At 35.7% G+C, this 27748-nt stretch overlaps 1 protein-coding gene across 2 annotated transcripts in view; it reads left to right on the plus strand.

Annotated features, from left to right (window-relative positions):
- Positions 1-27748, plus strand: part of COPG2 (COPI coat complex subunit gamma 2) — a 263073-nt gene that overhangs the window by 69185 nt on the left and 166140 nt on the right. For both annotated transcript variants that reach the window (XM_037836145.1, XM_037836146.1), the window contains exons 6-9: positions 17677-17752; positions 19285-19377; positions 20278-20364; positions 21440-21597. In XM_037836145.1, coding sequence (XP_037692073.1) covers positions 17677-17752; positions 19285-19377; positions 20278-20364; positions 21440-21597 — 414 coding nt within the window. The remainder of the gene's footprint in view (positions 1-17676; positions 17753-19284; positions 19378-20277; positions 20365-21439; positions 21598-27748) is intronic.

Raw genomic sequence — 27748 nt, forward strand, 5'->3', positions numbered from 1 at the left:
TGTCCGTAAATAATGGCACTTTTACTTCTTCCTTTCCAATTTGGATACCTTTTGTATCTTTGTCTTGGCAAATTGCTCTAGCTAGAACTTCTAGCACAATGTTGAATAATAAAGGTGACAGTGGGCATCCTTGTCTTGTTCCTCATCTTGGGGGGAAGGCTTTCAGTCTCTCACTGATGAGTACTATTCTTGCTGTAGGTTTTTCATTATGCCCTTTATCATATTGAGGACGGTTCCTTCAATTCCTACCTTTTGAAGTGTTTTTATCAAAAAGGGATGTTGAATTTTGTCAAATGCTTTTTCAGGGTCTATTGAGATGATCATTTAATTTTTCCTTTTGATTTGTTAATGTGTTGAATTACATTACTTGATTTTCTTATGTTGAATCACCCTTGCATGCCAGGAATGAACCCCACTTGGTCATGGTGTATAATTCTTTTAATGTGCCTTTGGATTTGTTTTGCAAGTAGTCTGTTTAGGATTTATGCATCTATAATTGTTAGGGAGTTTCCCTTTTTTGTTGTGTCTTTATCTGATTTTGGTATCAGAGTGATATTAGATTCATAAAATGAGTTTGGTAGTGTTCCATTTTCTTAAGTTTTTTGAAAGAGTTTGATCAGGAATGGTGTCTTTTTGGAAAGTTTGTTAGAATTCCCCTGTGAAGCCATCTGGCCTTGGGCTTTTATTTGTAGGTAGATTTTTGATGACCGATTGGATTTCTTTACTTGTGATTGGTTTGTTGAGGTCTTCTATTTGTTCTTGGGTCTGTCTAGGTTGTTCCTGTTTTTCTAGGAAGTTGTCCATTTCCTCTAAATTGTCTAGCTTGTTGGCATATTGTTGTTCATATTATCCTCTTAGGATTTTTTTTATTTCTTCAGTATCTGTAGTAATTATCCCCTAGTCATTTCTGATTTTTTTTTTTTTTTGGGTCTTCTCTCTTTTTAACTTTGTAGTCTGGCTAAGGGTCTGTCAATCTTGTTGATCTAAAAGAACAAACTTTTGGTTTTATTTATTCTCTCTATTGGTTGGTTGGTTTGTTTTTCTCTATGTCATTTCTGCTTTAATCCTTGTTATTTCTTTTCTTCTACTTGGTTTAGGATTATTTTGCTGTTCATTTTCTAGCTTCTTCAGTTGTTCCATTAGTTCTTTGATTTTAGCTCTTTCTTCTTTTCTAATGTATGCATTTAGAACTATAAAATTCCCTCTCAGTACTGCCTTCACTACATCCCGTAAATTTTGATATGTTGTGCTCTTGTTTTCATTCATCCAAGTTCTTTTATTATCACAAAACTTGAAAATATAATTGGTTTGGAAAGCAGTATATTATATTGGGTATCTGATTTGTAGAGTAACAATGATAATGGTGAGAAGGACAAGTTAAAGCCCCTGAAATTTCTGTCTCCTAGCCATGATAGGAGTCAGAAGCAATTGCACATCCTGGAAAGGAAAACAGAGATTATTGACACATTTAAAGATGTAAAGGATGCAATGACAGTAATCAGTTCATAGTCCCACTCAGTCTTCTTTTATAGGCCTTGCCAAAAGCACATGGAGTATTCCTGTGTCTACTTTTGGGTACAGAGAGCTGAAAAGAGAATTTCTGCAATGTTACAGTGAAAAAAAAGCCTGGAAAACAACAAGGTTACCAGTGTTTTTGAACCCTTCATAGTGTTGACGTCTCAGGAAAACTAACTTGGTCCAAATCTTGAAGCTGACAAACAAACAAACAAACAAACAACAACAAAACTTGGAAAAGTGGAAAAGAGTTTATTGGACTCAGGAAAGATATAGAAGGAAAAGACAAAAATGTCTCAGAAATGGAAGAAATACTACAAGGTACACAAAGGAGAGTAGGCTCAAATGAAACTTTAATTAAGAACATTGAAGACAGGAAAACCAAAGAAGAGAAAGAAAATGTAATAAGGAAGTAATAAGGGTCGGAGAGAAGTAGTGGAAATGAAAGACACACATTCATGTTCTTGGAGTCTGTGGAGAAGAAAAATGAAACAATGGAACAGAGCTACTAATATTTAAAACTATGATCCAGGAAAACTTTCCAGAAATCATGAAAGAACTGATTTCATACATTGTAAGGTTTCATCAGGTATTTGGGAAAATTAATGCAGAATGACCAGCTCTGAGAATTAGAACTTAAAGATAAAGTTAAAATCCTTAAGGCCTCCAGGCTAAAAGATCAAATTATTTAAAAAGCCCAAGGATTTAGACTATGTTCAGACTTAACAAAATCAGCAGACAAAGCATGGCAACAATGCAGCAAGCATTAAAAAAAATACCGAATCAAGTATTTTATGTCCAGTCTATCTGTCCTTTCAATATCAAAGATATAGTAAAACACTTTCCAACATTTAAGAACTTAGGGAATTCTGCACCCATTAGCTCTTCCTGAAGAACCTCCTAGAGGATAAGATTCATCCAACCAAATGATGAGTGGAAAATGTCATTGAAAAGACATGGTGAGCATTTAAAAGTATATAAATGTACAGATAGGAGTAAAAGTGGGAATGAGAGTAGAAGACTGATGGACAAATGGTATGTATTGTAACAAAGAAACAATGGAATTAAAATATTGGAGGAGAAGAGAGACGGAAAGAATAAAATAGAAAAAGCTCATTTTACAAAGCATTAAACATGGCAAAGAAAGATGTGTTATAATGCCAAAAGCTACAATCCTCAATGAAGATATAAGACATCAATATTTATGCAAGAAATCACTGCAATGACTTTTGAAACAAAAGCTGTGGGAGATGCAAAGAGACAGAAAAAAACTAATAATAGATTTTATTGCACCACTTTTAGTACAAGACAGATCAAGTTACAAAAAATAAGACAATCTAAACAACAAATTAATAGGATAGATCGTGTGTATATACGATCAAACACTGCACTCTGATAATAGAGAATACACATTCTTCTCAAATGCCCTGAGCGTATTGACAAAAACTGATCCTACAGTAGGTGACAGAACATCACTAACTGCCATAAAGTAGAAGTTTTATAACACTCTGATCACAATGCAGTAAAACTTGAATTTCTTAATAAAAACAGACTTAAAAATCTCCTGTTAAATAATTACTGGTGAAGGAGGAAATGCCAACTCAAGTTACAGAATTAAAAAAAAATATGACAGAAATCACTACATATCAGATTCTGAGATGTATTTAAAGTTGTGATAGAAAATTAATTGCACTGAATCCATTCTGTCAATGAAAAGGAAAGATTAAAATTGTATGAATTAAATTTTTAGCACACAAAACTAGGTAAAGAACAATAAAGTAAACCAAAAGAAAGCCCAAGGTAGGAAATAATATAGATATTATTAGAAATTAATGAGGAAAAAAATAGAAAAACATCTAATTAATAAAAAAAAACTTGTGGTTTTTAAAAAAGAAAAACTAAATAAACCTTTTGCTAAATTGATAAAAACAAAAGGGAAAAAGCACATAAATACAAAATAAGAAATTACAAGAGGGAAAAAAATCATTAAAACAGAAGAAATTTTGAAAACTGTAGGACTAATTTACAGACCTCTTTGCAAATAAATTTGAAGACCTAGATGTAATGGATAAATTCCTAGTAAGACACAGATTACCAAAAATGACCCCATTTTTTTTAAAGTGGTGAAACACTTGAGCAATTTCCACGAAAATCAGGAGCAAGTCATAGATGCTCACTGTTGTCACCTACTGTTCAACATTATACTAGAGTTATTAAACAATGCAATTAGGCAAGAAAAACCAATTTGAGGCATAAGAATGAATTAACAGAGAAGTAAAACTATCTCTGTTTTTAGATGATGTGATAAATACCTGGAAATCCTCAGAGAATCAGTGAGAAAATGAACTTAAACAATAAAAGAGTTTTTTGGAGAAGCAGTATGTAAAATTAATACAAGAAACCAATAGCTTTCATATGAACAAACAATATATATAGGAATAATGGTAGACAGAACCCCATTTACAATAACAATAAAGACAAATACTTAATAAAATTGACAATAAATGTTACAAAACTTGTGTAAGGAAAAAGAAATTAGATCTCAAAACATTCAAAAGTATACTTGAACAGATGTTTTAGGTCAACTGAACATTATAAACATTTTAGTTCTCCTTTTATTAATTTATAACTTCAATGCAATCCCAGTGAAAAGACCAACAATCTATTTAATGGAGTTAGACAAGTTGATACTAAAGTTCATGTGGGATGTGGGAAAAAAACACAGAGGAACAGCCAGGAAATCACTGAGAAAAGGGAAGCCATGAGAGAGGACTAACCCTACCTGTTATTAAAACATACTATAAGGCCTGTGTAGTTAAAACCGTATGATGTTGGCACCAGATTAGATAATATATCAGTAGAACAGAATGGAGTGGTGACTTCGTAATGTATTAACTTGGCCATCTACATTTCCCAGAATTCCCTGATAAAATAGAAAGTCCAGAATAGATCCAAATACACATGAGGATTTAGTACATTACAAAGTTGGCATCTCTTATCATTGGGGTAAATGTGTAGTTTTTAATACTTGATGCTGGGGCAACTGGGTAACCATTTGGAAAAAGATAAAAGTAGATCCATATCTTACAAAAACACATAAATAAATTCCAAGTGGATAAGGAAAATAGATTTAAAAGATGAAACCATCGAAGAATTATAAGAAAATATGGATGTATTCCTCTTTAACCTTGGTATAGGGAAAACCTTCATTAATTATGACTCAGAGTCCAGCGGCAATAAAAGGTTGATAAATTTGACTACATAAAAATAAAATTGCAAGATAGAAACACTGTAAATGAAGTCAAAAGACAACTGAGAACCTGAGAGAGTATTATTTGCAACATATACTACAGAAAAAGGACTGATATCCCTAATTAAGAAAACTTATCAATCAAGGGACAAAGGACCAAAATTCTAGAGAAAAATGGGAAAAAGGAGACAATTCACAAATATATATATATATAATAAATATGACAAAATATTCACACTCATTTATAATTAGAGAAATGCAAGTTACAACAATGCTGGGAATACCATTTCTCACCCATCAGATAGACAAAATTTAAAAAATATAATAACTCATTCTGCTGGTGAGGCTATGGGGAAATAGGCACTCTCATAAATTGCTGGTGGGAATGCAAATTGTTATTACCCATATGGAGGGAAATTTTAACCAAACTACATATGCACTTACCTCCTTTTCACCCAGTAGTCCACTTCTAGGAGTAACGCTGAAGGTGTACCTCCACAATATGAAAATACGTATGTTCATTTCTGCAGTAGAAATACAGGAAAGGTAAACCAGAAACTAAAGAGACTGATTAGCTTTGGGTGGTGGGTGGAAACGGAGGGGAAGAGGAGAGGAATAAGATCACAGTAGCAAGTATGAGAGGAAAGTAACAATTCTGTGTTTATCTTTTTGTATAATGTTGACTCTTAGAACTATAGTAATGTTTCACATATACCCTTCATATACCTCCCACAGAAAGATAGATGTGTGTGTATATGTATGGTTTAGGACACATATTTCCCAGCTGTGACAGCTGAGAAGGCTGAGAAGCAATGTGCACACTTAGTACCCAGATTTTGGTTTCTAAACACCATTCTCCAATAAAAGGAATTAGGAATCCTTGGAGAAGTGCTTGATTTTTGGGTTGAGGCAGGAAAAATACAAGATGAACCAAGGGTTTGCAGCAAATCCAAGCTGTGGTACAAACAGCGCTGCTTAATTCATTAAGATATCCTGCATGACATTGCCTCCAACCAAGGAACCCGTATTATTGCAAGAGTTTTGTGACAGTGAACTTATGACTATGGGATCCCATAGTTTTACCATATTCTGCTTCACCTAGGTATAGTCAGCTTAGTGGAATGATGAAATGGCTTATTAAATGCTCAGCTGAGATAATGGGTTGGAGACCAGAACCTGTAAGGTTAGGGAATTCTCCCCCAGGATGCAGTGTGTTCATTGAACCAATGGCCATTGTATGGTACTTTCATCAATAAAAAGAATTGATGGGTCCAGGAACCAAGAGAAGGAAGTAAGACTGGCCTCTCTCACCCTTATTCCCAGAGATCTATTTGGAGAATTGATGTTTCCTGTCCTCACCCTGGATATGGATTAGAGATCCTGTTAGATTAGAGTCCTGCCAGGGGACAATGTGCCCAGGCATGAAAGAGGGAAGCATTTACCCATTGCCTTCTGGTCCCCATTGTTTGAGTATTGACCCTAGCACAGGGAAACACCCCCACACTTTTGGATTCTATATGCCTAAGTGGTAAGTTGGCAGTCACAGACATCCCACGCTACAATATCAGAGAAGCCCTGGAGCAAGAAATGAGTCAGTTTGCACATTTGACTCACTACTGCCAGGCTACTTTGTATTCTTTTTGCTAGTGGATCAGCAGGTAAAGAAAGGAGCTACTCTATTGGTGGGGGTAATTCACCTTGATTCCTATCAGGAGCTAGGGTTGTTTCTCTGTAATGGTGACAGAGAGGACTATATCTAGAATTCAGGGGCTTTACTTGAGTATGTTTTGGTGCTTTCATCCCTGTGACAGTAGTGAGTAGAGAATAGTAACAACCAATGGTCCAACCAGGGCAAGGCAGCTAAGGGCTTAGACCCTTAGTCTAAAGGTTTCATGAAAGTTTCATCTAAAGGATGAAGGTTTGAGTCACCTACCAGATGAGTAACCAAGACTAGATGGCTACGGGTGAGGGAAATATAGAATTGGCAGAGGAGGAGGGAAATGATGAATATCAGTTATGGCCTTGGAATGGGTTGTAGCAGCAAGAATTGTACCTTATGCACACATCTTCCTGTATTTAGTCTTTTGTAGAAATACTGGATGGTCAATTCGTGAAGACTCAGTGATAGATTAGACTTATGGAGGACATCTTTTGAGCCACCTCACACTTTCTCAGGTCTTATCTTTGTTTCCAGCTGTGGCTATGGTGAACAGCTATGTGCAGGCTTCGACTCACTTTACATTGATAGTGACTTTAAGCAGGCACTTTATGTCTTACTTCCTGCCCTGCAGTTCCTTTGACACTACAGTTTGGGCACAAGTTGGAACTCATACATGTACTCCTCAGAAGTATGAAGGAATTAACACTCTAGTTAACTCTCAACCAGAGGCTAGGACCTTGTGGATAAATTCCCTCCTTTTTATCCTTTGGATATGTGGTTCTAAGATATATTTCATAAGGCTCCTCAGAAGATTGCACATTAAATAATCAATTGTTCCACTCCAGAAAACCTCTTTGTATTGGTTTTCCCTCCTTCCTTGTTCATTTCCTTGTCCATCACTGCTCCTCCCTGGAAACACATTCCCAATAAACTATCTGTTTAAAGCCTTTGCTTTGCAGCACAGCCAAAGCTAAGATAGGAGTATAGAGCAGGGGTTGGCAAACTGTGGCCCGTGGACCAAAACTGCCACCTAATTTTTAAAATGAAGTTTACTGGAACACAGTCATAGCCATTTGTTCATGTATTGTATATAACTGACCTTGTACTACAACATCAGAATTGGGTAGTTGCAAGGAGACTCTATAGCTTGCAAAGCCTAAAATATTGCTAAGTGACTCTTTCCAGAAAAAGTTTGCCAACCCTGTGTATTAGTTTCCTTCCTATTGCTGCTATAACAAATTACTACACACTTGTTGGTTTAAAATAACACGGATTTATTGTGTTACAGTTTTGGAGACTAGAAGCCTGAAACACTGGGTTGAAGACTAAGGTATCAGCAGAGCTGGTTCCTTTAGGAGGCTGTAGGGGAAAATTTCTTTCATTGCCTTTTTTTAATGTCTGGGGGCTGCCTGTATTTCTCAGATCCTGATGCATTTCTCCCATCACTCCAACATCGTGTTTCATCATCACATTTCCTACTTCCTATGTCAAATCTCCCTCTGTCTCCCTTTTTATAAGTACACTTGTGATTACTTTTAGGGTAATCCAGGATAAACTCCTCATCTCAAGACCCTTAAGTTAATTACCTTGGCAGAGTACCTTTTGCCAAATAAAGAAACATTCACAGGTTCCAGGGTTTAGGATCTGGATATCTTTAAGGGGTATTATTCAGGCTATCACAGTCTTTCCTCTGGTTCTCAGAGGTTTACGTCCATCTCACATGCAACATCCCTAAATCCATCAACTCATTACAGCCTTAATTCAAGACCAAAATCTCATCTAAAAGTCATGTATTCAGCTCAGAAGTCCCAAATCTTATCACCTAAATCATCTAATGTGGTAAGGATGAGACTCTGGGTGTGACCCATCCTGGGGCAGAATTCCTCTCCATCTGTGGACCTGTGAAATATCCTGAACAGTTATAGACATTCCCACTCAAAAAAGGGAGAAAATGGAAGGAAAAAAGGAGTCACTGGTTCCAAACAATTTTGAAATCCAGTCAGGCAAACTGTTAGATTTCAAGACCTGGGAATAGTCTGTGGCTCCTGAATCTGATCTCTGGACCCAAGGCTTACTATGCATAGATGGCTGCTTAGAAATTCAGTTCCTTTGTAGCACTAGCTACATTTCAGATGCCCAGCAGCCACTTGTAACTTGCATCTACTCTGTTGGTTGATGAATATATGGAACTTTTCCACCATAGCAGAAAGTTCTATTGGACAGTGCTGCCCTGAAGAAAACAAAAGAAGTATTAAAAATACAGATGTAAAACAAAAGAAATTGACAGAATTAACACCAAACATTGCTTGCTAAAAGAAGTACAGATTAGGTTAAAAATCCAACTAATTATATGCTGCATATTGTGATACATTTTTAAACAAGGTGATTCAACATTTGAAATTAAAAGGGTGGGTTTAAGCATATAAGGTAAACACTACTGAAAGGAAGCTGGGTCATGGTATTAATATTAGAAAATTGAATTCTAAACCAAAGGTTTGAAATGAGAAAAAAAGGGAATACTTTATAAATACTCAAAATGAAGATGCAACTGTCATGATTCATTACTTACTAATTAATATAGCATCAAAGTATATAAGTCAAAAAGTAAAAAAAAAATGCAAATAAAAGCAAACAAAACAGTATCAGCCCTTATTAAAGAAGGAAAAATCTAAGGGTATAGAGGATCTAAATAATGTACTTTATAAAGATGAATTAATATTCTTGAAACCTATACCTTTATAATAGAGAATTTACTTTTATAAATTCATGGAGCACTTAAAAAGTATTCAACATACATTCCCCCCAAGGAAATGCCTTAATTCTAGAAAGTAGAAATGTAGTAGAGACTGTATTCTCTCATTACATTGCAAAATATAAATTTAGTTTTAAAAGGAAAGGAACAAATAAGCCCTAGAAACACTGAAATGGAAAAATAAAAAGAAACCTCAATTTTTTGGTCAAAGTGTAAATAAAAAGTGAAATTGAATAATATTTTTAAAATAACAAAACCTGTGAGAGTATGAGCTATGCTCAGTGGAAAATTCACAGCCATAATTAGTACTTAAATTACAAAATAAGGGTATTATTCAGAGTCTTCCACTGCTGACGGTAGAATCCAGTTACAGATTCTCTTGGAAATCCAGAGAACCAAGTTTGCATGCTTACAGAACCAGAAAGAATGCATCAGGGTAAAGTGCCCATAATGTAGAATTTTCTGCCAACATACTGTTACTGTCAACACCTGCCCTTTAGCAGTGATAATGCCTAACACCAAATGTCCAGAGCTGTACCACAGCTATCCCAGAAAAAGCAGCTGTCTCTCTCAAGATCCTAATTTCCTACCTATTGCCTGTTTATTCAAGTTTTCTTGGGTATTCTGCATGTCATTTGTCTGTATCCTAACTACAGAGTCTACAAGTGTGATCATTTCTCAGCCTCTATAGAAAAGGAAAGCAAATGAAAATGGGGTTGGTTGGCATGTTTTTTCAGTGTTCCAACCTACACTGAGAAATAATGAAAAGAAATGAATTATGTATTCTGTTTATGAAGTTAGAAAAAGTTATAAAATAAGGTCAAGGAAAGCAGAATGGAGAGAATAATAAAGATAAAGCAGAAATTAATTTTAATATAGAAAAATTATAACATTGGTAAATCAAAGAACTGTTTCTTCTTACTAAAATAAAAAATAATAAATCTGATTCAGAGAAAAGAGAAATCTTGTACAAAATTAGAAATAAAAATGGAGAAATAATGATAAATATGGAGAAAATTCAATTTTTGTTAAAAGTATTTTATAAATCTTGATGCAAATAAATTTGAAAATATATTTAAAGTGAATGATATTCTATGAAAATATTAATTACCAAAATTGACCCAGGAGAGATAGGGAACCTAAATAGATCATATCTGTAAAAGAAATTGATTTTACCTAAATTACATCTTGCAGAAATACTGTACAGAAAATACAGAACAATATTACAAATGAATTGTAATAGAAAAAAATCTTAAATAAAATTTTAGTGTATAGAATTTGTCATAATCAAGAAGCTTCATCCCAGGGATTATTTTATATATGGATTTTTTTTTTTTGGCATACCCTCTTATGTTAATAGATTAGGTAAAAGCCACATGATGATCTTTATATGTTCAAAAGGCATTTATCAAAATTCAACAATTGCTTTTAATTAAAACTTTTGAGAAACAGAAAGAAGTGGATAATTCTTTGACATAATTAAAAAAAAGTATGCCTTAAACACAGTCAGCATTATACTTACTTGGAAGCATTCCCATTAAGTCAGGAACAAGGTAAAATGTCCAGTGTCACCATTGTTCTACAAGTATTAGCTAATGTAATTAAATGATGGAAAAAAATAAAAACATAAATATTGGAAAGGAGGGAGCAAAATTATACACCAGGCTGCCTAGATTTGAATCCATATCCTACTACTTTCCAGTTAAGTTATTAACCATTCTGTGCCACAGTTTTCTTATCTGTAAAACAGGGGTAATGCTAACCTCTTTTTATAGGGATTTTATGAGGTTTCAATGTGTAGATTTTCTATATTCAATCACTTACTAAAATAATAATGAAAGAAAAGGTCAAATTCATAATGGCATACCAAAAAGTATGAAAAGTAAACTTAAGAAATGTATAGGATCTACCTGAAGAAAACTTTAAAGCTATTGAAGGACATTAAAGAAGGCTTGAAAAAAAATAGAAAGTTCTCCCTTTGTTAGCCTATGTATAAATAGAGAACCTCAAGCAAAATATTAGTTAGGCTATTGACAAAATGATTCTAAATCTCTTCTGAAAGAATCTCGGTGACACTTGACAGGATCATGAGTGGGAATCTGCTCTCTAGATATTAAAAATTGTATAATGGTATACTAATTAAAATGAATTTTTACTGAAAAGACAAAATAGTGTAATAAAAAAGTGCAGAATGGACTCAAATTCATATATAACTTCAGTGTACCATAAAGTGACATTTCAAATCATTGGAAAAAATAAAAAGAGATTAAGTAATGATGTTGGGGCAGTGGCTACTATTTGGGGGAAAAATCCCCATGTATTTCTGCCACACCAGTTTCCCTAAAATTAATTAAATATTTTGCTTCTACACTGTGAATATTTATTTCCCCAATAATCTTTTACCTGGTAGTTTCAGCACCCACTGATGATGTTTGCCTGAATTCATTATTTCTGTGATGATTGAAATGGTAGTATTTTTCTATTTCTGTAATTTGTTTGACATTTATTACTTGACATTCTTATTTTTAAAAAAATTTTCTCTCCTTTTTAAATTTTTATTTTTTAGAATTGTTCTGGAATCATGAACTTTGTAGTTCTTTGTGTTATAAAGCATTCCTATCATTTATATTAATGCTCAAATTTGGCTAGGGAAAGCCCCAGTTTTTTTGTTTTTCATCTGATTTGAAAAATGCGGATCTCTCTGTAAAAGACTGGTTAATAAATTACTTGAATCCAAGCAATGGAAATCTGTCTTACCATTAAAAAAGGTATATTTAGATATTGTAGATATATTTAGATGTTTTAAAAATACATAGATATCTAAAATTTTTTTTAAAAATGTGCTCTATGGAAAGATTCTCAAGGTATGTTAAATCACAAAAAGGTACAGAAATGTGGGAATCCATTGGTATGTATCATAAGTATAAGTTTGTGTGGTTTTATATATTTTTAAAACTTCTCAAGGAAACATAAGAAACTAATCACAGTAGTCATCTCTAATTAAGTGGCACTGAAGTCTAGGGTAGGTGAGAGGAAAGTTTAGAATATTCTTTTTTTTTTAAATGCAATTTTATTATGATATATTCACAAGCCCAGTAATCATCAAAGTGTACAATCAGTTGTTCACAGTGTCATCATATAGTTGTGCATTCATCCCCACAGTCAATTTTTGAATATTTTTATTACTCCAAAAGAAATTAAAATAAGAATAGAAATAAAAATAAAAAACACCCAAACATAGCATACCCCTTAACCCTCCTGTTACCTATTTATTTTTGTCTTGTTTTCTTACTCACCTGTCCATCCACTGGATAAAAGGAGTGTCAATCACAAGGTTTTTGCAATTACACAGTCACACCTTAAGAGCTATATATTTATACAATCATCTTTAAGAATCAAGGCTACTGGATTACAGTTCAGCAGTTTCAGGCATTTCCTTCTAGCTATTCCTATACACTAAAAACTACAATGGAATACCTATATAATGCATAAGAATAACCTCCAGAATGACCACTTGACTCTTTTTGAAATTTCTCAGCCACTGAAACTCTATTTTGTTTCATTTATCTTCCCCCATTTGGTTCAAGAAGGCTTTCTTAATCCCATGATGCCAGGGCCAGGCTCATATCCCACGTAGTGGGGAGGGCAGTGAGTTTACCTGCAGAGTTGGTTTATAGAGAGAGGTGATATCTGAGCAATAAAAGAGGGTCTCTGGAGGTGACTCATAAGTATAATTAGGAGGCTTAGCTTCTCCTTTGATGAAGTAAGTTTCATAAGGGCAAGCCTCAAGATCAAGAGCTTGGCATATTAAATTGGTAGTCCCCATTGCTTGCAAAAATATCAAGAATTCCCCAGGTGGGGAGGCTTAATATTTCCATATTTCCCCCCATTTCCTCAGGGGGGCTGTGCAAGTACTTTTTTTATTCTTTGCCCAGATTACTCAGGGATATATTAGGGCATCACACTAACCTGTACAAATGAACAAGATCTCACTGCCTATTCAAGGTTCCATGTAATTAAGGTGTTCAAATAAACTGACCATACATGTTAAATTAGATAGTGTACTACAGAAAATATAAGTTTTGCACCAAATAAACATCTCTTCCTTTGGTTTCACACAGACATTGAAGTTTCAAAACACTGTCAATATTGTCCTTTACCCTTTAGTTTCATTTGCCTTAGTCTTAACCAGATCAGCGTCATTCATTTCTCTAATTGAAGTCTGTTATCTTTTTCAGCTTTTTAAACAGTTGCTGTATGGGGTAATACTGACTTTCATAGCTTCAGAACTCTAACTCTGAGTCTCAGGTGTCATACAGATACCCAAAGTCCCAGGGAACAACCAGGTTTTACACAAAGAACACAGCATCTCAGAATTTAGAAATAACCATTCAGGAATAGATGTGACTGCTCTAAGAGCTTACAATGTAGGAACCTTTACAATAAGCCTTCCCCTGATAACCTGTGCTCTCAAATTCAATTCTCAGAGTTTGCACATTATATTTAGTCCATATAGTGGGGTGTTATAATGTAGTCTTTTTGTTTCTGGCTTATTTCACTTAACATACTGTCCTCAAGGTTCATTCATCTAGTTGCCTGCCTCACAGTTTGACTTCTTCTTGCAGCTGCTCAATATCCATTGTATGCATACACCACAGTTTGCCCTTCCATTCATTAGTCATGTACCCTTAGACCACTTCCATCCATTGCTAGTCATGAATACTACTGTCATAAATACCAGCATGCAGATGTCCATTCATCCATCTGAAAAAAGAACCATTTTCAGTTCTTCCAAGTGTATACCTAATAATGGGGTTGCGGGTTCATATGGCAACCCTATACTTGGGTCCTGTGGAATCACCATACTGCCCTCCAGATGGGTTGCAGCATTCTGCTTCCCTACCAACAGTGAATAGGTACATCCCTCTCTCCACATTTTCTCTATCACTTATATCTTTCTGTTTATCTTTTAAACCATACAATCCATCTAAGTAAACAATCAGTGGTTCCTGGTGTAATCACCTAGTTATGCATTCACCACCACAATCTATATGATGATATTTCCATTTCTTCCACAAAGAAAGAAGAGGACAAAATAAAGAATAAAAAATAAAAAAAATAAAATAGAATAAAAAGGAGAAACAACAATAACACCAAGAATCCCATACCCCACCCTTACATCCCCCTCTTACTGATATTTAGCTTTTGTATGTTGCCTTTGTTACATTTCATGGAAGTATATTACAATGTTACTGAACTGTGGAACTCTAATTTGCATTGATTGTAGTTTTCCATATACATCCCATTTTTAACATCTTGCAATTTTGACTTTCATTTGTTCTCCTTCATGTAAAAACATTTTTATTTTTGTACATTTAATCACCATCATTGTCCACTCTAGATTTCACCAAGTTACAAAGTCTCAGTCCTTATCTTCTATCTTTCCTTCTGGTGTCGTATATGCCCCTAGCCTTTCTCTTCCAACCCTAGTCACACTTGGTTTTGTTCAGTGTACTTAAACAGTATTGTGCTACCATCTACCATTTTGTCTTTTGGATTTTATATGTCCTGTCTTATTTTATTTTTACTTTTCTCTCTCTCTCTGTTTATGCTTACTGATGGTCTTCATTTCTATACTCTTTTCCAAATTTCTTCTGTCTTTTCCTATCTGCCTGTATTCCTCCCTTTAGTATTTCTTGTAGAGCAGGTATCTTGTTCATAAACTGTCAGTGTCTGTCTGAGAATATTTTAAACTCCCCCTAATTTTTGAAGGATGATCTTGCTGGATATAGTATTTTTGGTTGGCAGTTTTTCTCTTTCAGTATCTTAAATATGTCATGACACTGTCTGCTTGCCTCCATGGTTTCTGCTGAGAAACCCTCATATAGTCTTATTGAGCTTCTCTTGTATGTGATGGACCACTTTTCTCTTGCTGCTTTCAGAATTCTCTCTTTGTCTGACATTTGACAATCTGATTACTAAGTGTCTTGGAGTAGGTCTATTTGGATCTATCCTGTTTGGGCTATGTTTTGCTTCTTGGATCGGTTATTTTATGTCTTTCATTAGAGATGGGTAATTTTTAGTGATTATTTCCTCCAGTATTCTTTCTGCTCCTTTCCCCTTCTTTTCTCCTTCTGGGAAACCCTGACACGTATATTCATGTGCTTCATGTTGTCATTCAATTCCCTGAGACCCTGCTCATATTTTTCCCTTATTTTCCTTATCTGTTCTTTTGTGTATAGGATTTCAGATGTTCTGTCTTCTAGTTCACTGATCTTTTCTTCTGCCTCTTCAAATCTGCTGTTTTAAGTCTCCATTGTTTTTCATTTCTTGTATTGTGCCTTTCATTCCCATATGTTCTGCCAATTGTTTTTTTAAACTTTCAAGTCCTTACTTATATTCACCCAGTGTCGTCTTTATATCCTTCATCATTTTTACCATATCATTGATTTGATTTTTGACTTGATTTTAGCATGTTTGTTTGAACATCTTTAATTAGTTGTTTCAATTCCTGTATCTCGTTTGAAGTGTTTGTTCCTTTGGGCCATGTCTTCATTTTTCCTGGTATGACTCATAATTTTTTGTTGGTGTCTAGGCATCTGGTTTCCTTTATCAGTTTCTTCTAGAGGTCATTTTCACTCTTTTACCTAAGGTTTTCTTGTTGGTTGTCTTTGTTCTCTCTCTGTTCTTTGGTGTTCAGTTCAACTTATTCTAGACCTCTAGCATAGCTTCAGTTTAAGTGATCAGTATTTTTCAGCTCTTGTTGTTCTGGTTCTTGCCCTGCCTATATGGAACCCCCCTACCCCCCCACCCCCCTTTTTTTTTGAGGAGGATCTATCCAGATATGACCTACCCCAGATTTTCCCTGACCAGACAGACCTAGGTCTCAGGAGGAGGATGCATTCAGTATCACGTTTCCCTGAGGATGAGACCTAGAAGGTTGTCTGGCTTCCCTGTGAGGCCTCTAGACTCTGTGCTTTTCCTATCCTGCCCAGCATGTGGTACTAGTGAGCCGGCAGCTTCCCACAGGCATAAAGAGGTGTAGTGCCTTTAACTCTCAGCAGACCCTGTTCCTGCCAGGGGTGTGGTTTTGAGCGAGGGTGAGTCAGAAGCCAAGCTTAAGTTGTTTCTGTTTTGTTTTTTTTCCCCAGGCCCTGGGGTCTGAATTTTCTGAAGGAGGACCACCACTTGAGCTGGGCTGTGTTCCCCTTTTCCTTAGGTAGCTCTAAGGAACTCAGTAGCAAGATTTCTCAGACATTTACTATTGTGAATTATCTCCTTCACTTGACTCCTTACTTTGTCTCTCAGACCTATATTAACTCTACCATTGCCTGGGTCTGTGCTGACAGTTGAAGTGAGGTTTTCTCTAATGAGCTACTTGGAATAATTTTAAAAAAGAGAGGGAAAAAAATCCCCTTTTCAGAGCTAGTCCCCAGGCCCCCAGTTTTGCCAGACAAGATCCAGAGTTGGTACCCGGCTGTCTGTGCCCCTTTTCTTGGGGCACAGTACTTTTCCAGTATTCTGAGCTTGGCCAATCCCAAAAGCCACTGTTCTATTTATTTTATTTTATTTATTAAATAAATTATGTAGCTGCCCTTACATAATACAAAATGGCCTGAAACTCTGATTCACTCCATCAGGATACAAGGGGGAAGAGTTGTGAATAACTGATAGTCTCCAAATTTCTTTCTTTTTTCAATTATAAAAGTAATTCATAACAATATGTTTTCAAAATATTCAGAAACGTGTAAAATGAAAAGTCTAGAAGATGGCGGCATGGGGGTGGAATTTGTATTATGTAAGGGCAGTTGAGTGAGGGGGAGACTGGTAGTTAGTTTGGGGGTAGTGTAAATACACAGTAAACAAGAGAAGACAGGGTAAAAGAGTGAATAAAACAATATAAAGTTTAAAAACCTGTCTAAAGGACATGAACATGGAATTTTGTAGCTCAGTCTGCATTTCTCTGCCTTTATTTGAAGCTCAGCAGAAATGTCTGAAGCCATTGGTGATTTTCATTTTAGAAGGCTGTGCCTGAGTGAAGTGCCTCATGAGTTAATCATTTAGGTGATTTCCTTTGAAGAGTTATTTCTGGTTTGATGGGTTCTTAGGATTTTTTCTCTTTTGAAGAGAGGGGATTTCAGTCTAGGGCTCTCTATATCATTATCCTTTTTATTTTTTTATGACAGTCCTCACTATCTAAAATTATATGTATATATTTATTTGTTTATTTATCTGTATAATTATTACTGCTCTCTTCACACTAGACAATAAACTCCATGAGGGCAGAGGAATTTATTTTGTTCACCATTGTGTTCTTAAGATTGCAACAGTCTTTTTCCCATTGATTTTAGCATCTATACAAAGAAGATAAGAAATATTTGTTGAATCAGTAACTGCATTATGATAATTTTGGGGACAATTGAGAGTTAGCTGAGAATGGGCTCTGCACAAGAGAAGACTTTTAATTGCTCTCATATTAACTAATTTTATTTTTTTCAGTCTGACTAAGGATATGACTGGAAAGGAAGATGTGTATCGAGGCCCAGCCATCAGGGCTCTCTGCAGAATCACTGATGTAAGTTCTCTTTGTTTTACTGTAGTATCTAAGGGGAACACTGTCTACTGCAGGTGGGCATGTAAATTTAAAAGGATTGCTTAGTCAGATCTTGTGAGTCTTTAGAATATGAGAAACATGGCCACCCTAGGCTTTTTGGCTCCAGGCTTTTTTTCTTTCCAATTGTTTTTTCTTCCTTCCTCCCTCCCTCCCTCCCTCTCTCCCTCAGTCCTGTCCCCTCCCCTCCCTCCCTTTTCTCTCTCTGTTCTCCCTCATGCACTGTTGTTCCAGGCAGGGCACGTTTCTTGCAGGAAATAAAAACCTATTCAAATTTAACTTTAAGAAAAGCTTTAACACAGGACACAATCTTTCAGACTTTGAGGAAAGGTTACAACCAGGCACCAGAGCAAGGAATAAGGTAGCTCTAAGGAACTCAGTAGCAATGAGAAATTTACTATTGTGATCCTTCATTTACCAGACTCAGGCTCCTTTGTTCAAATTTTTAAGAGAGAGAATCTGATTAGCCTCCAGCCAACCAGTGGCTTGTATCCATCTGGGTCTGATTTGGGTGTTTAGCCTTGGCCCAATCTGTTGTATCCTGGGTTCATATAGTATGTTAGGCTATCTCTTTCTAGAAACTATCAGTAGGAAAGTTTAAAATGGAAGGGTAGGTGGGGCATGGCCAAGTATTGAATAATATTCAGCTATATTCATGCTTGGATTTATTTTACGTGTATGTTTACAATTTTCTCAAGTTTTAAAAGTTAAGCAGGATCAAATGAAGTAGAAATTTTTCTGAAAAATCTGGGTCCTAGAAGGAGTAATAGAAGTGGTTTAATATTTTTTTTGCTGTTCTGCTGTTTGTCATTTTTATTTTTTGCATTAAACTAGTAACATAAGAGTTAGCCATGCCAGGGTAGCAATTAGACTTTCTTCATCTGAATATTGATCTCGTTCTCTTTATTCATCTGTCTGACACTAACTTCCCAATGTTAAGATTTCCCCTTGTTAAAGTTAAAAAGAACTCCGTTCCCCAAGAATTTCATGTTGAGGTCTCACTATGGTAGGATATTATTTATTTAATGTCTCATTTATCTAAGGTAATCAGGTATTACATTTGAATTATGGGACCCTCTGAAATCCGTATAAAATATATGCCCTTCACATAGAGTTGTCTTCAGGATATCAAAAGCAACCTCCAATCCCATTTAGGAATTTCTTTTATAAAATCCCTGGTAGGTTCAGCCTTTACTTCTATATTTTCTGCAAACTGGTATTCTGCACTTTGAGTCAGTTTATTTCATTGTTGAACAGTTATTCTTCTTCCTTACAAATAAGTCAAACATTCTTCCTTGAAGCTTCCATTCAGTTAACTTGGCTCTGTTCTCTGGGAAATTATTACTTTATTGTATGTAATAATTTAATGTTTTAATGTATTCTAAATATTTGCACAGGAACAAATAAGTGACTGGTTTTGGTAAATTATTTTGCAGTAGTAATTTTGCATGAAAAATTTTGCTTCTACAAACCATTTTCTTTATGAATGTTATTAGGGAACAATGTTGCAGGCCATTGAAAGGTACATGAAGCAGGCCATTGTGGATAAAGTCTCCAGTGTATCCAGTTCAGCACTGGTATCTTCCTTAGTAAGTAAAGAAGCAACTGCTTAGTTCTCAGCATGGTAGAATTTCTACTTGCTAAAATAAATTCTCATGATTCTCTTACAAAGAAAACATTAAAAAATATGTATACATCTCTATTTCTTTATCCAAGTATGTTTTATCTACCAGCGGAATGTTGAGCAATTAAAATGGGCTGGTTAAAAGCATGGTCTTTTCATATATTTGAAAAGTTGTAGGAATCAACAAGTTATGTTGTACATTTATTCAAGGTGATGGGTAAGGTTGAGATAGAGGGCAGAGAAGAAACTGAGGCTCAATCACTTAAAAAAAAATCTTCCTATATGTGCATGTGTCCTTCAATCCAAAGTTTCCTGTCCTGCTTCTAAATTTCTTCAAAGGATGTGGTCTTTGTTTTAGTAATCCTTTCCTTCATCTTTTTCACCAAAACAAAATTTATTCATTAAAACCTGTCACATTACCATTAAAATGGCTAGTAATGTGTGAATACATCAGGGCCTTTGAGTCACAAAAGAGGTGTTCCTCATTTTGGCATATAATTGCTTGAGTTTTATAGCAGGGGATATATTTGGTACTGTGATTTTTCTTCCAGGTGAGTTACCTGGAAGTAAAACCTATAGTATTATCATTATTTAAGCACCATTTATTGACTATTTTTTTCCTTCCTTTTCTTCTCCTCTCATTACTTTCTTTTACAAACCTTTCCCAGCCCACAAAGTTTGCCCACAGACTTTGCAAAGGGGTCTTAAGAGTAAGTGTTTCTGGTTTATTAGTTGCCTCAGAAGTAGAGATATGGAATAGACTTATAAAACTACAAAATTGTTTCTTTCTTTTGGAAATGCCTGTTATTGATTTTCCAAGAAAACTGATGAGGCATTATCTGTTCTCAATGTTCTGTGTATTTAGCACATGATGAAGATAAGCTATGATGTGGTTAAGCGCTGGATCAATGAAGCCCAAGAAGCTGCTTCAAGTGATAACATCATGGTTCAGGTACTGTCGGTGAATCACATTTGCTTATGTCTAAGGATCAGCTTTCTTTAAGCCTGTATTTTACAGGCAATTTATTGATCTGCAGATAAGCATTATTAAAGGCTAATTCTTGGATATATTTAAGCAGTCTGTTTGTGCATATGCTCAAGTATCTATCCCACTAATTATGATCGTTGCCATAGGCCTTTGAAGTGTTTAGTACAAGTTAGATGACTCTGTGTAGGAATGTTTGGACAAGAGTTTTATGTTCAGTGGTAGGTTAAGATGCTCTTTTCAGATGTCCTTCACAATGCATTTCAGTCCTTTATTTGAAAAATAACTTGTGTAAAAGGATGTGCAATTTGAAGTTTCTCAGACCTTGATTATAGACATTATAAACATTATGAAGAACAATTTTTACTTTGTGAAAGTTTGAAACCATTTCATCAGAAAGATCTTTTGGTATTAATTAGGCTATCTCTTGTTAAAAGAAACGTGCTTAAATTCTTAACTGGCAAGCTTATGTAAAGTACTCCATTCATATTTGAGAACATACTTATTTATCCTCTTCAGTGTTATAATTTCTTGTGTTAGCATATTCAGTTATGAGGAAACAGAATAGTAATTTTTCTCTTGGAAAATGCTCTTACTCTCTTCCTAACTATGATTACAGTAATGACACGTAAGCCTACTTTAGGGTATTAATCCTTCAATATTAAGGTGTCTACAGATGACTTAAAGCCAATAAGAGAGACCAGTGGCTTGGACCAAGACTTGGGCCCTTAGACCTGATATCTTCTGTACAAAGAGTATGTGGGGCCATCCTGACCCCAGATAATGTGTCATCTCCCTAATACTTGTCTAGTCTGAATTTAAAACTTCTGGGGCGTACATTAGAAACCAGTATACCCTGTCTCTATATTTCAGTCTTGACTGCATTTCATTAAGTGTGAAAAATATATCCTATTTGTATACATTCAACTTGGGTGTTTTTTAATTAAAAATCTTTAATATAGTTCCATGTAATCTGTTTTAATGTAAGTGTTTTGTCCTGTTTCTGATCAGCTTCCCATGTATGTTTTCTCTTGCTCTTTAGTACCATGCATTGGGAGTCCTGTATCACCTTAGAAAGAGTGATCGTCTTGCTGTTTCTAAGATGTTGAATAAGTTTACCAAATCTGGACTCAAGTCACAATTTGCTTACTGCATGCTGATCCGAATTGCAAGTCGCTTACTAAAAGAAACTGAGGAAGGGTAAGTATCTTTGTTCTCTTAAATCTGAGTTATTTTTTGTTTCAGGTTAATATACCTTGGAGTGTATTTCCTTCATGAGTATCTTTTGGGAAGTGCTCATTTTACAGATGAATTTGTCAATAATTAATATAAAAAAACATAGGGTTTCAAGTAACACAATTTTTTTAACCTAAATATATGCTCTGATATATGTATTCAGTGGACTATGATTGCTAATAATACAATGACATATAAACTGATATTAAATAAAAGTACTTATAGATCATAGGATATACAGATACTTAGCTGTGAAAGCTGGAAAAGACATTAAGAATCATCTAGTTTGTCCCTTTTATTTTTATAAAAGGGAACATTAAGTTACTACTGCATTTAATGAGTTGTTCCAGATCATTCTCCTACTTCTGTCCAGAGCTCAGCCATCTGACTTCTCACCATCAATGTTGTTAACTGAATGACAGTGTTCTTTACAGGTTCTGGCTAGGTTTTAGTACTGAATTTTTATTTTCTTTGTCTTTCCCTTTGCCTGTAAAATAATTCAGGTTTGCTTTTAAAAATAGGGATTTAATTTACTTTACAGAAAAAGGTAATAAACATTTGAATACATCTACATCTCTATAGTTTTTTCTGTCTTTGTCAGAATAAACATATAATAATAACATCTGACATTTACTGAATATGTATTTTATACTAGGCACTATGCTTAGCAATTTACAGACATTGTTTTTCATTTCATCCTCAAAACACTTTTAAATATAAGTAGATAATATTAAGATTCTCATTTTGTAGATGAGAAAACTGAGGTCTGATGAAGTTAAGTAAATTGTCAGATAGGTGGAGTCAGTATACATGTTAACCTAATTATTGTGTATATAGTAATCTAATTATTGTCACAGTATAAATAGTATTTGAGGTCTTTCATTTTCCAGTTGGCAGTCTGTGCACATACTAAAATCTTTCTCTCCTACAAAATCAAAGAAATGGTAGAAAAGATATACTTAAAATAAATGGAAAGGGAACTCTTCATGGCCCCAAGAAGTAAGCAAAAGGAAAATTTCAGTGATGAGGAGAGAAGGCCCAATGCTGAGTCTGAAGGGCTGATACTGACATTGCTGTGGTACCATCAGAACTCCAATACATGCAAGAGAGTTTTCCTGGAAAGCAAATATTAATTTACAAGCAAATGGAATAATTTATGCTTGAAGAAATAGAGGTAACGATTCAATCTGAAAAGGACTTTATAGTATTTTTACTAGTCTCACAAGAGAAATTCATCTGTAAAACAAAAACAGTGAGTACTGAAAGAAAAAACAAACAGATTTTGGAAATGAAAAAATATAACTCAGTTGCCAAGATAGAAAATTAACAGATGAGATGAGTATCATGGGAGAAAACTGAAGAGCAAGAGTTTACTGAAAACCAAAATAAGGAATTCTCTGAGAATACAGTGCAAAATGTTAAGAAGATAATGAGTATAAAAGAAAAGTCAAGAAATATGGAGGATTGAACCAAGGCTTCTACCATTTTTCTAACAGATGTTCCAAAGAGAGAAAATACGAAGAACGGAGGAGAGACACTATTTAAGAAATAATGGTGAGAGGTTTTTTTCTTTCAGCAATGGCCAATACTCCTGGAAAAATAACTAGAGAAACTAAATTTAAAAAATAAAATCTGTTTGACTCATATGTTTGAAGTCTTCTATCCTTGGTGCTGCTTTTTTCTTGAGAAATTTGCTCATTCAAAAGTTGTGCCTGGGAATTGTGCTTCTGGTTATGTTGTAGAAGGCCTCAAGAGACCATCACTCCAAGTAAAGCAAGAAAAAGCTGCTACAAACCTTAATTTATATATTTTTAAACAAACTTCCTATTTTGGCAGAAAAGTTGCAAAAATAGTACAGAGAGCCCCCATATTGCCTTCACCCAGTTTCAGTTACTCTTAATGTTATCTTCCTACATTACCATTGCATATTTGTAAAACCTTAGAAATCAACATTGTTACATTACTGTTTTAGTTTGCCCGACCTTCTATCACAACTCCCACCAAATGGTTTTGGCTTAAATAGTGGGAATTTATTGTCTCGCTGTTTCAGAGGCTAGAAGGCTTGCTTCCTGCTGGGGCCGTTAGTGTTCAGGTGCTGGCTTGCCACAATCCATGGAGTTCTTTTGCTTGAATTTCTTCTCTTTATCACATGGCAGTGTCCTCTCCTTTCTCTTCTGGGTACCTGCTGATTCTTGTCTTCTCCCGGTGGCCCTTCCTTTCTAAGGCCTCCAGTAATCTGGATTACGGCCCACTGTGCTTCAGTTGGCCACACTGTAACTAAAATCAGCATCTTCCAAGGCGCCTCTTGTGGCTCACACTCACAGGGATATGCATTAAGATTAAGGACTTGTCAAAATTGGGGGACATATTGCAGTCTACCACAGTTACTTAACGTTAACTAAACTCCAGATTTTATTCTGATTTTACCAGTTTTCCGTGAATGTCCTTTTTCTGTTCCAGGATCCAATCAAAATTTAGTTGTTGTGTTTCTTTAATCTCCTCTGGTATGTGACAGTTTCTCAGCCTTTCCTTGTTTTCCATGACATTAACAGTTTTGAAGAGCACTAGTCAGGTATTTTGTTGATTTTCACTGAAATTGGATTGCTGAGTGCTTTTCATATGACTAGACTGGGGTTATGAGTTTTTGGAAAGAATATTGCAGAGGTGAAGTGCTCTTTTCATCACATCAAATTGGGCACCTGATATCCACATGACATTACTGGTGATGTTCACTTTGTTAAGGTAGTGTTTGCTAGCTTTCTCTACCTGTAAAGTTACTGTTTTTCCCTTTCCATATTCTATTCTTTGGAAGCAAGCCACTAAACTAAGTCCAGCCTAGACTCAAAAGGGGAGCGGTGGAGTAAACTCAACCTCCTGGAGAAGGGAATATATACATTTTATTTGGAATTCTCCTGTAAGGAAGATTTGTCTCTTCTGTCCCATGTATTTATTTATTTATTCAATCATTTATTTATGTCAGTGTGGACTTATGTTTATCTATTTTATACTTTGCAGTATAATTAAATACCATATTATTTATTTTGGTGTTCAAATTTTTCTTTTATTAGCCATTGGTAGTTCTTCTACTTTGGCTTCCTTCATGTATTTTTAAAACTTATTGGAGAGAGACCCAAGATGGCGGCATAGAGAGGAGTGGAAGCTAAGTAGTCCCCCTGGAACAACTAAAAAAAAACAGAAACAACTAGTAAATAATCTGGAATAACTGTAGGGGGACAAACGTAACCGTCCACTCATCATATACTAACCTGAATTGGGAGGATTGCCTGAGATCACAGCATAAAATCTGTAAGTAAGAACTATGGATCCAAATCGGGAGACCCCTCCCCCACAGCCTGAGCTACAAAGCCGTGTGGTGCCAGAGAGAAGCTTTCTCCCAGCAAGCGAATATAGCTCAGCTGAGCTCCAACTGGGGTTTTAATTAGTGAGTGTGAACTGCTCACTACGAGGTATGAATCCCTAACAAGTAGACAGAGGCTTTGGGTGATGACTGACTTTGGAGAGCTGGAGGGTTGCCTTGGACTAGCTCTGTTCCTTTTTCGACTCGGTGGAGAAAGCCTCAGCCATTTTCAATTCCCAGTTCTGTGACCCAGACGGGTGTGGCACAGGCAGAGAGAGACCATTTAAATGCTAATGACCTCCCCCTAAGGCATCTGTCTTCTCTAAGAGGAAAGGGGTGGGGCCCAGCTCTACTGCCTGCCTTTCATTCAGAACTTACACCAGTCAAGAATTATAGGCTAATCTTTGCATCAGGCAGAGAGCGACCCTGCACGGCCCGGCGGCCCAGAGCTTCCCTTGAGGGACGATGTGCACTAGTGACGTAGCACAGCCTTCCCTCAGCGGAGGTCCTGGAAGATCACAGCTGAGAAGGGGGACCGGCTTGGAAAACCCAGGGACGCTACATCAATGCCGGTGGTTTGTGGGTCAGTGACAGAGAAAATCTGGGAGGTTTGAATATTAAAGTTGCCCTGCCTGCCTAACCACCCAGACACACGCCCCATGTTCAGAGTGGACAGCTCCAACAACAAACCCAAACTGAGTTCACAAACCGAACCCCACAAAAATCATTTCCCCACACACCACAGAGACAGAGTTTGGGAGAACTGACTTGAGGGGTATAGGTGACTCGCAGACGTTATCTACTGGTTAGTTGGAGAAAGTGTATGCCACCAACTTGTATTTCTGAAAAATTAGATTGGTATTTTTTTTTTACAACTTGAAAGAACCCTATCAAGCAAAGCAAATGCCAAGAGGCCAAAACAACAGAAAATCTTAATGCATATGATAAAATCAGGCGATATGGAGAACCCAATCCCAGACACCCAAATCAAAATATCAGAAGAGACACAGTACTTGGCACAATTAATCAAACAATTACAATTGAGGAATGAAAACATGGCACCGGATATAAAAGACATGAAGAAGACCATGGAGCAGGATAAAAGGGACATAAAGAAGACCCTAGAAGAGCATAAAGAAGAAATTGCAAGATTAAATAAAAATGCAGAAGGTCTTATGGAAATAAAAGAAATTGTTGGCCAAATTAAAAAGGCTCTGGATACTCATAATAGAAGATTAGAGGAAGTTGAACAATGACTCAGTGTCCTAGAGGTCCACAGAACAAAAAATGAAAGAACGAAAGAAAGAATGGAGAAAAAAATCGAAAAAATTGAAAAGGATCTCAGGGATACGATAGATAAAATGAAACGTCCAAATTTAAGACTCATTGGTGTCCCAGAGGGGAAGAGAAGGGTAAAGGTCTAGAAAGAGTATTCAAAGAAATTGTTGCGGAAAACTTCCCAAACCTTCTACACAATATAAATACATGAAGCGTAAATGTCCAGCAAACTCCAAATAGAATAAATCCAAATAAACCCACTCCAAGACATATTCTGATCAGACTGTCAAATACTGAAGTGGAGCAAGTTCTGAAAGCAGCAAGAGAAAAGCAATTCACCACATACAAAGGAAACAACATAAGACTAACCAGTAAGAAGACGACAATTAACCTAAGACAACTACTTTACTTCCAACATGTTCCTACTCTACCCCAAGAAAGGTACCTAATATAGCAACATTTCTGTGAACTTGTTCCTACTATACCCATCAGAAATTAACAGACCATAGTCATTCCTGGGCATTCCCAGAACATTAAATTTACCCATGATAGCTTATCTGTTCTTCTTGGATTATTGTTCCCCCTTCCTTAATTGCTCTCTATTGCTAGTTCCCCTACATTCTACATTATAAACCAGTTGTTTTACATTTTTCAAAGCTCACATTAGTGGTAGCATATAATATTTCTCTTTTTGTGCCTGGCTTATTTCGCTCAGCATTATGTCTTCAAGGTTCATCCATGTTGTCATATGTTTCATGAGATCGTTCCTTCTTACTGCCGTGTAGTATTCCATCGTGTGTATATACCACATTTTATTTATCCACTCATCTGTTGAAGGACATTTGGGTTGTTTCCATCTCTTGGCAATTGTGAATAATGCTGCTATGAACATTGGCGTGCAGATATCTGTTCGTGTCACTGCTTTCCGATCTTCCGGGTATATACCAAGAAGTGCAATCGCTGGATCGAATGGTAACCCTATAACTAGTTTTCTAATGAACTGCCAGACTGATTTCCAGAGTGGCTGAACCATTTATGCAGTCCCGCCAACAATGAATAAGAGTTCTAATTTCTCCACATCCTCTCCAGCATTTGTAGTTTCCTGTTTGTTTAATGGCAGCCATTCTGATTGGTGTGAGATGGTATCTCATTGTGGTCTTAATTTGCATCTCTCTAATAGCTAGTGAAGCTGAACACTTTTTCATGTGTTTCTTGGCCATTTGTATTTCCTCTTCAGAGAACTGTCTTTTCATATCTTTTGCCCATTTTATAATTGGGCTGTCTGTACTATTGTCATTGAGTTGTAGGATTTCTTTATATATGCAAGATATCAGTCTTTTGTCAGATACATGGTTTCCAAAAATTTTTTCCCATTGAGTTGGCTGCCTCTTTACCTTTTTGACAAATTTCTTTGAGGTACAGAAACTTCTAAGCTTGAGGAGTTCCCATTTATCTATTTTTCCTTTTGTTGCTTGTGCT

Source organism: Choloepus didactylus, chromosome 5 (genome assembly GCF_015220235.1).
Source record: "Choloepus didactylus isolate mChoDid1 chromosome 5, mChoDid1.pri, whole genome shotgun sequence".
Classification (NCBI taxonomy): Eukaryota; Metazoa; Chordata; class Mammalia; order Pilosa; family Megalonychidae; genus Choloepus; species Choloepus didactylus.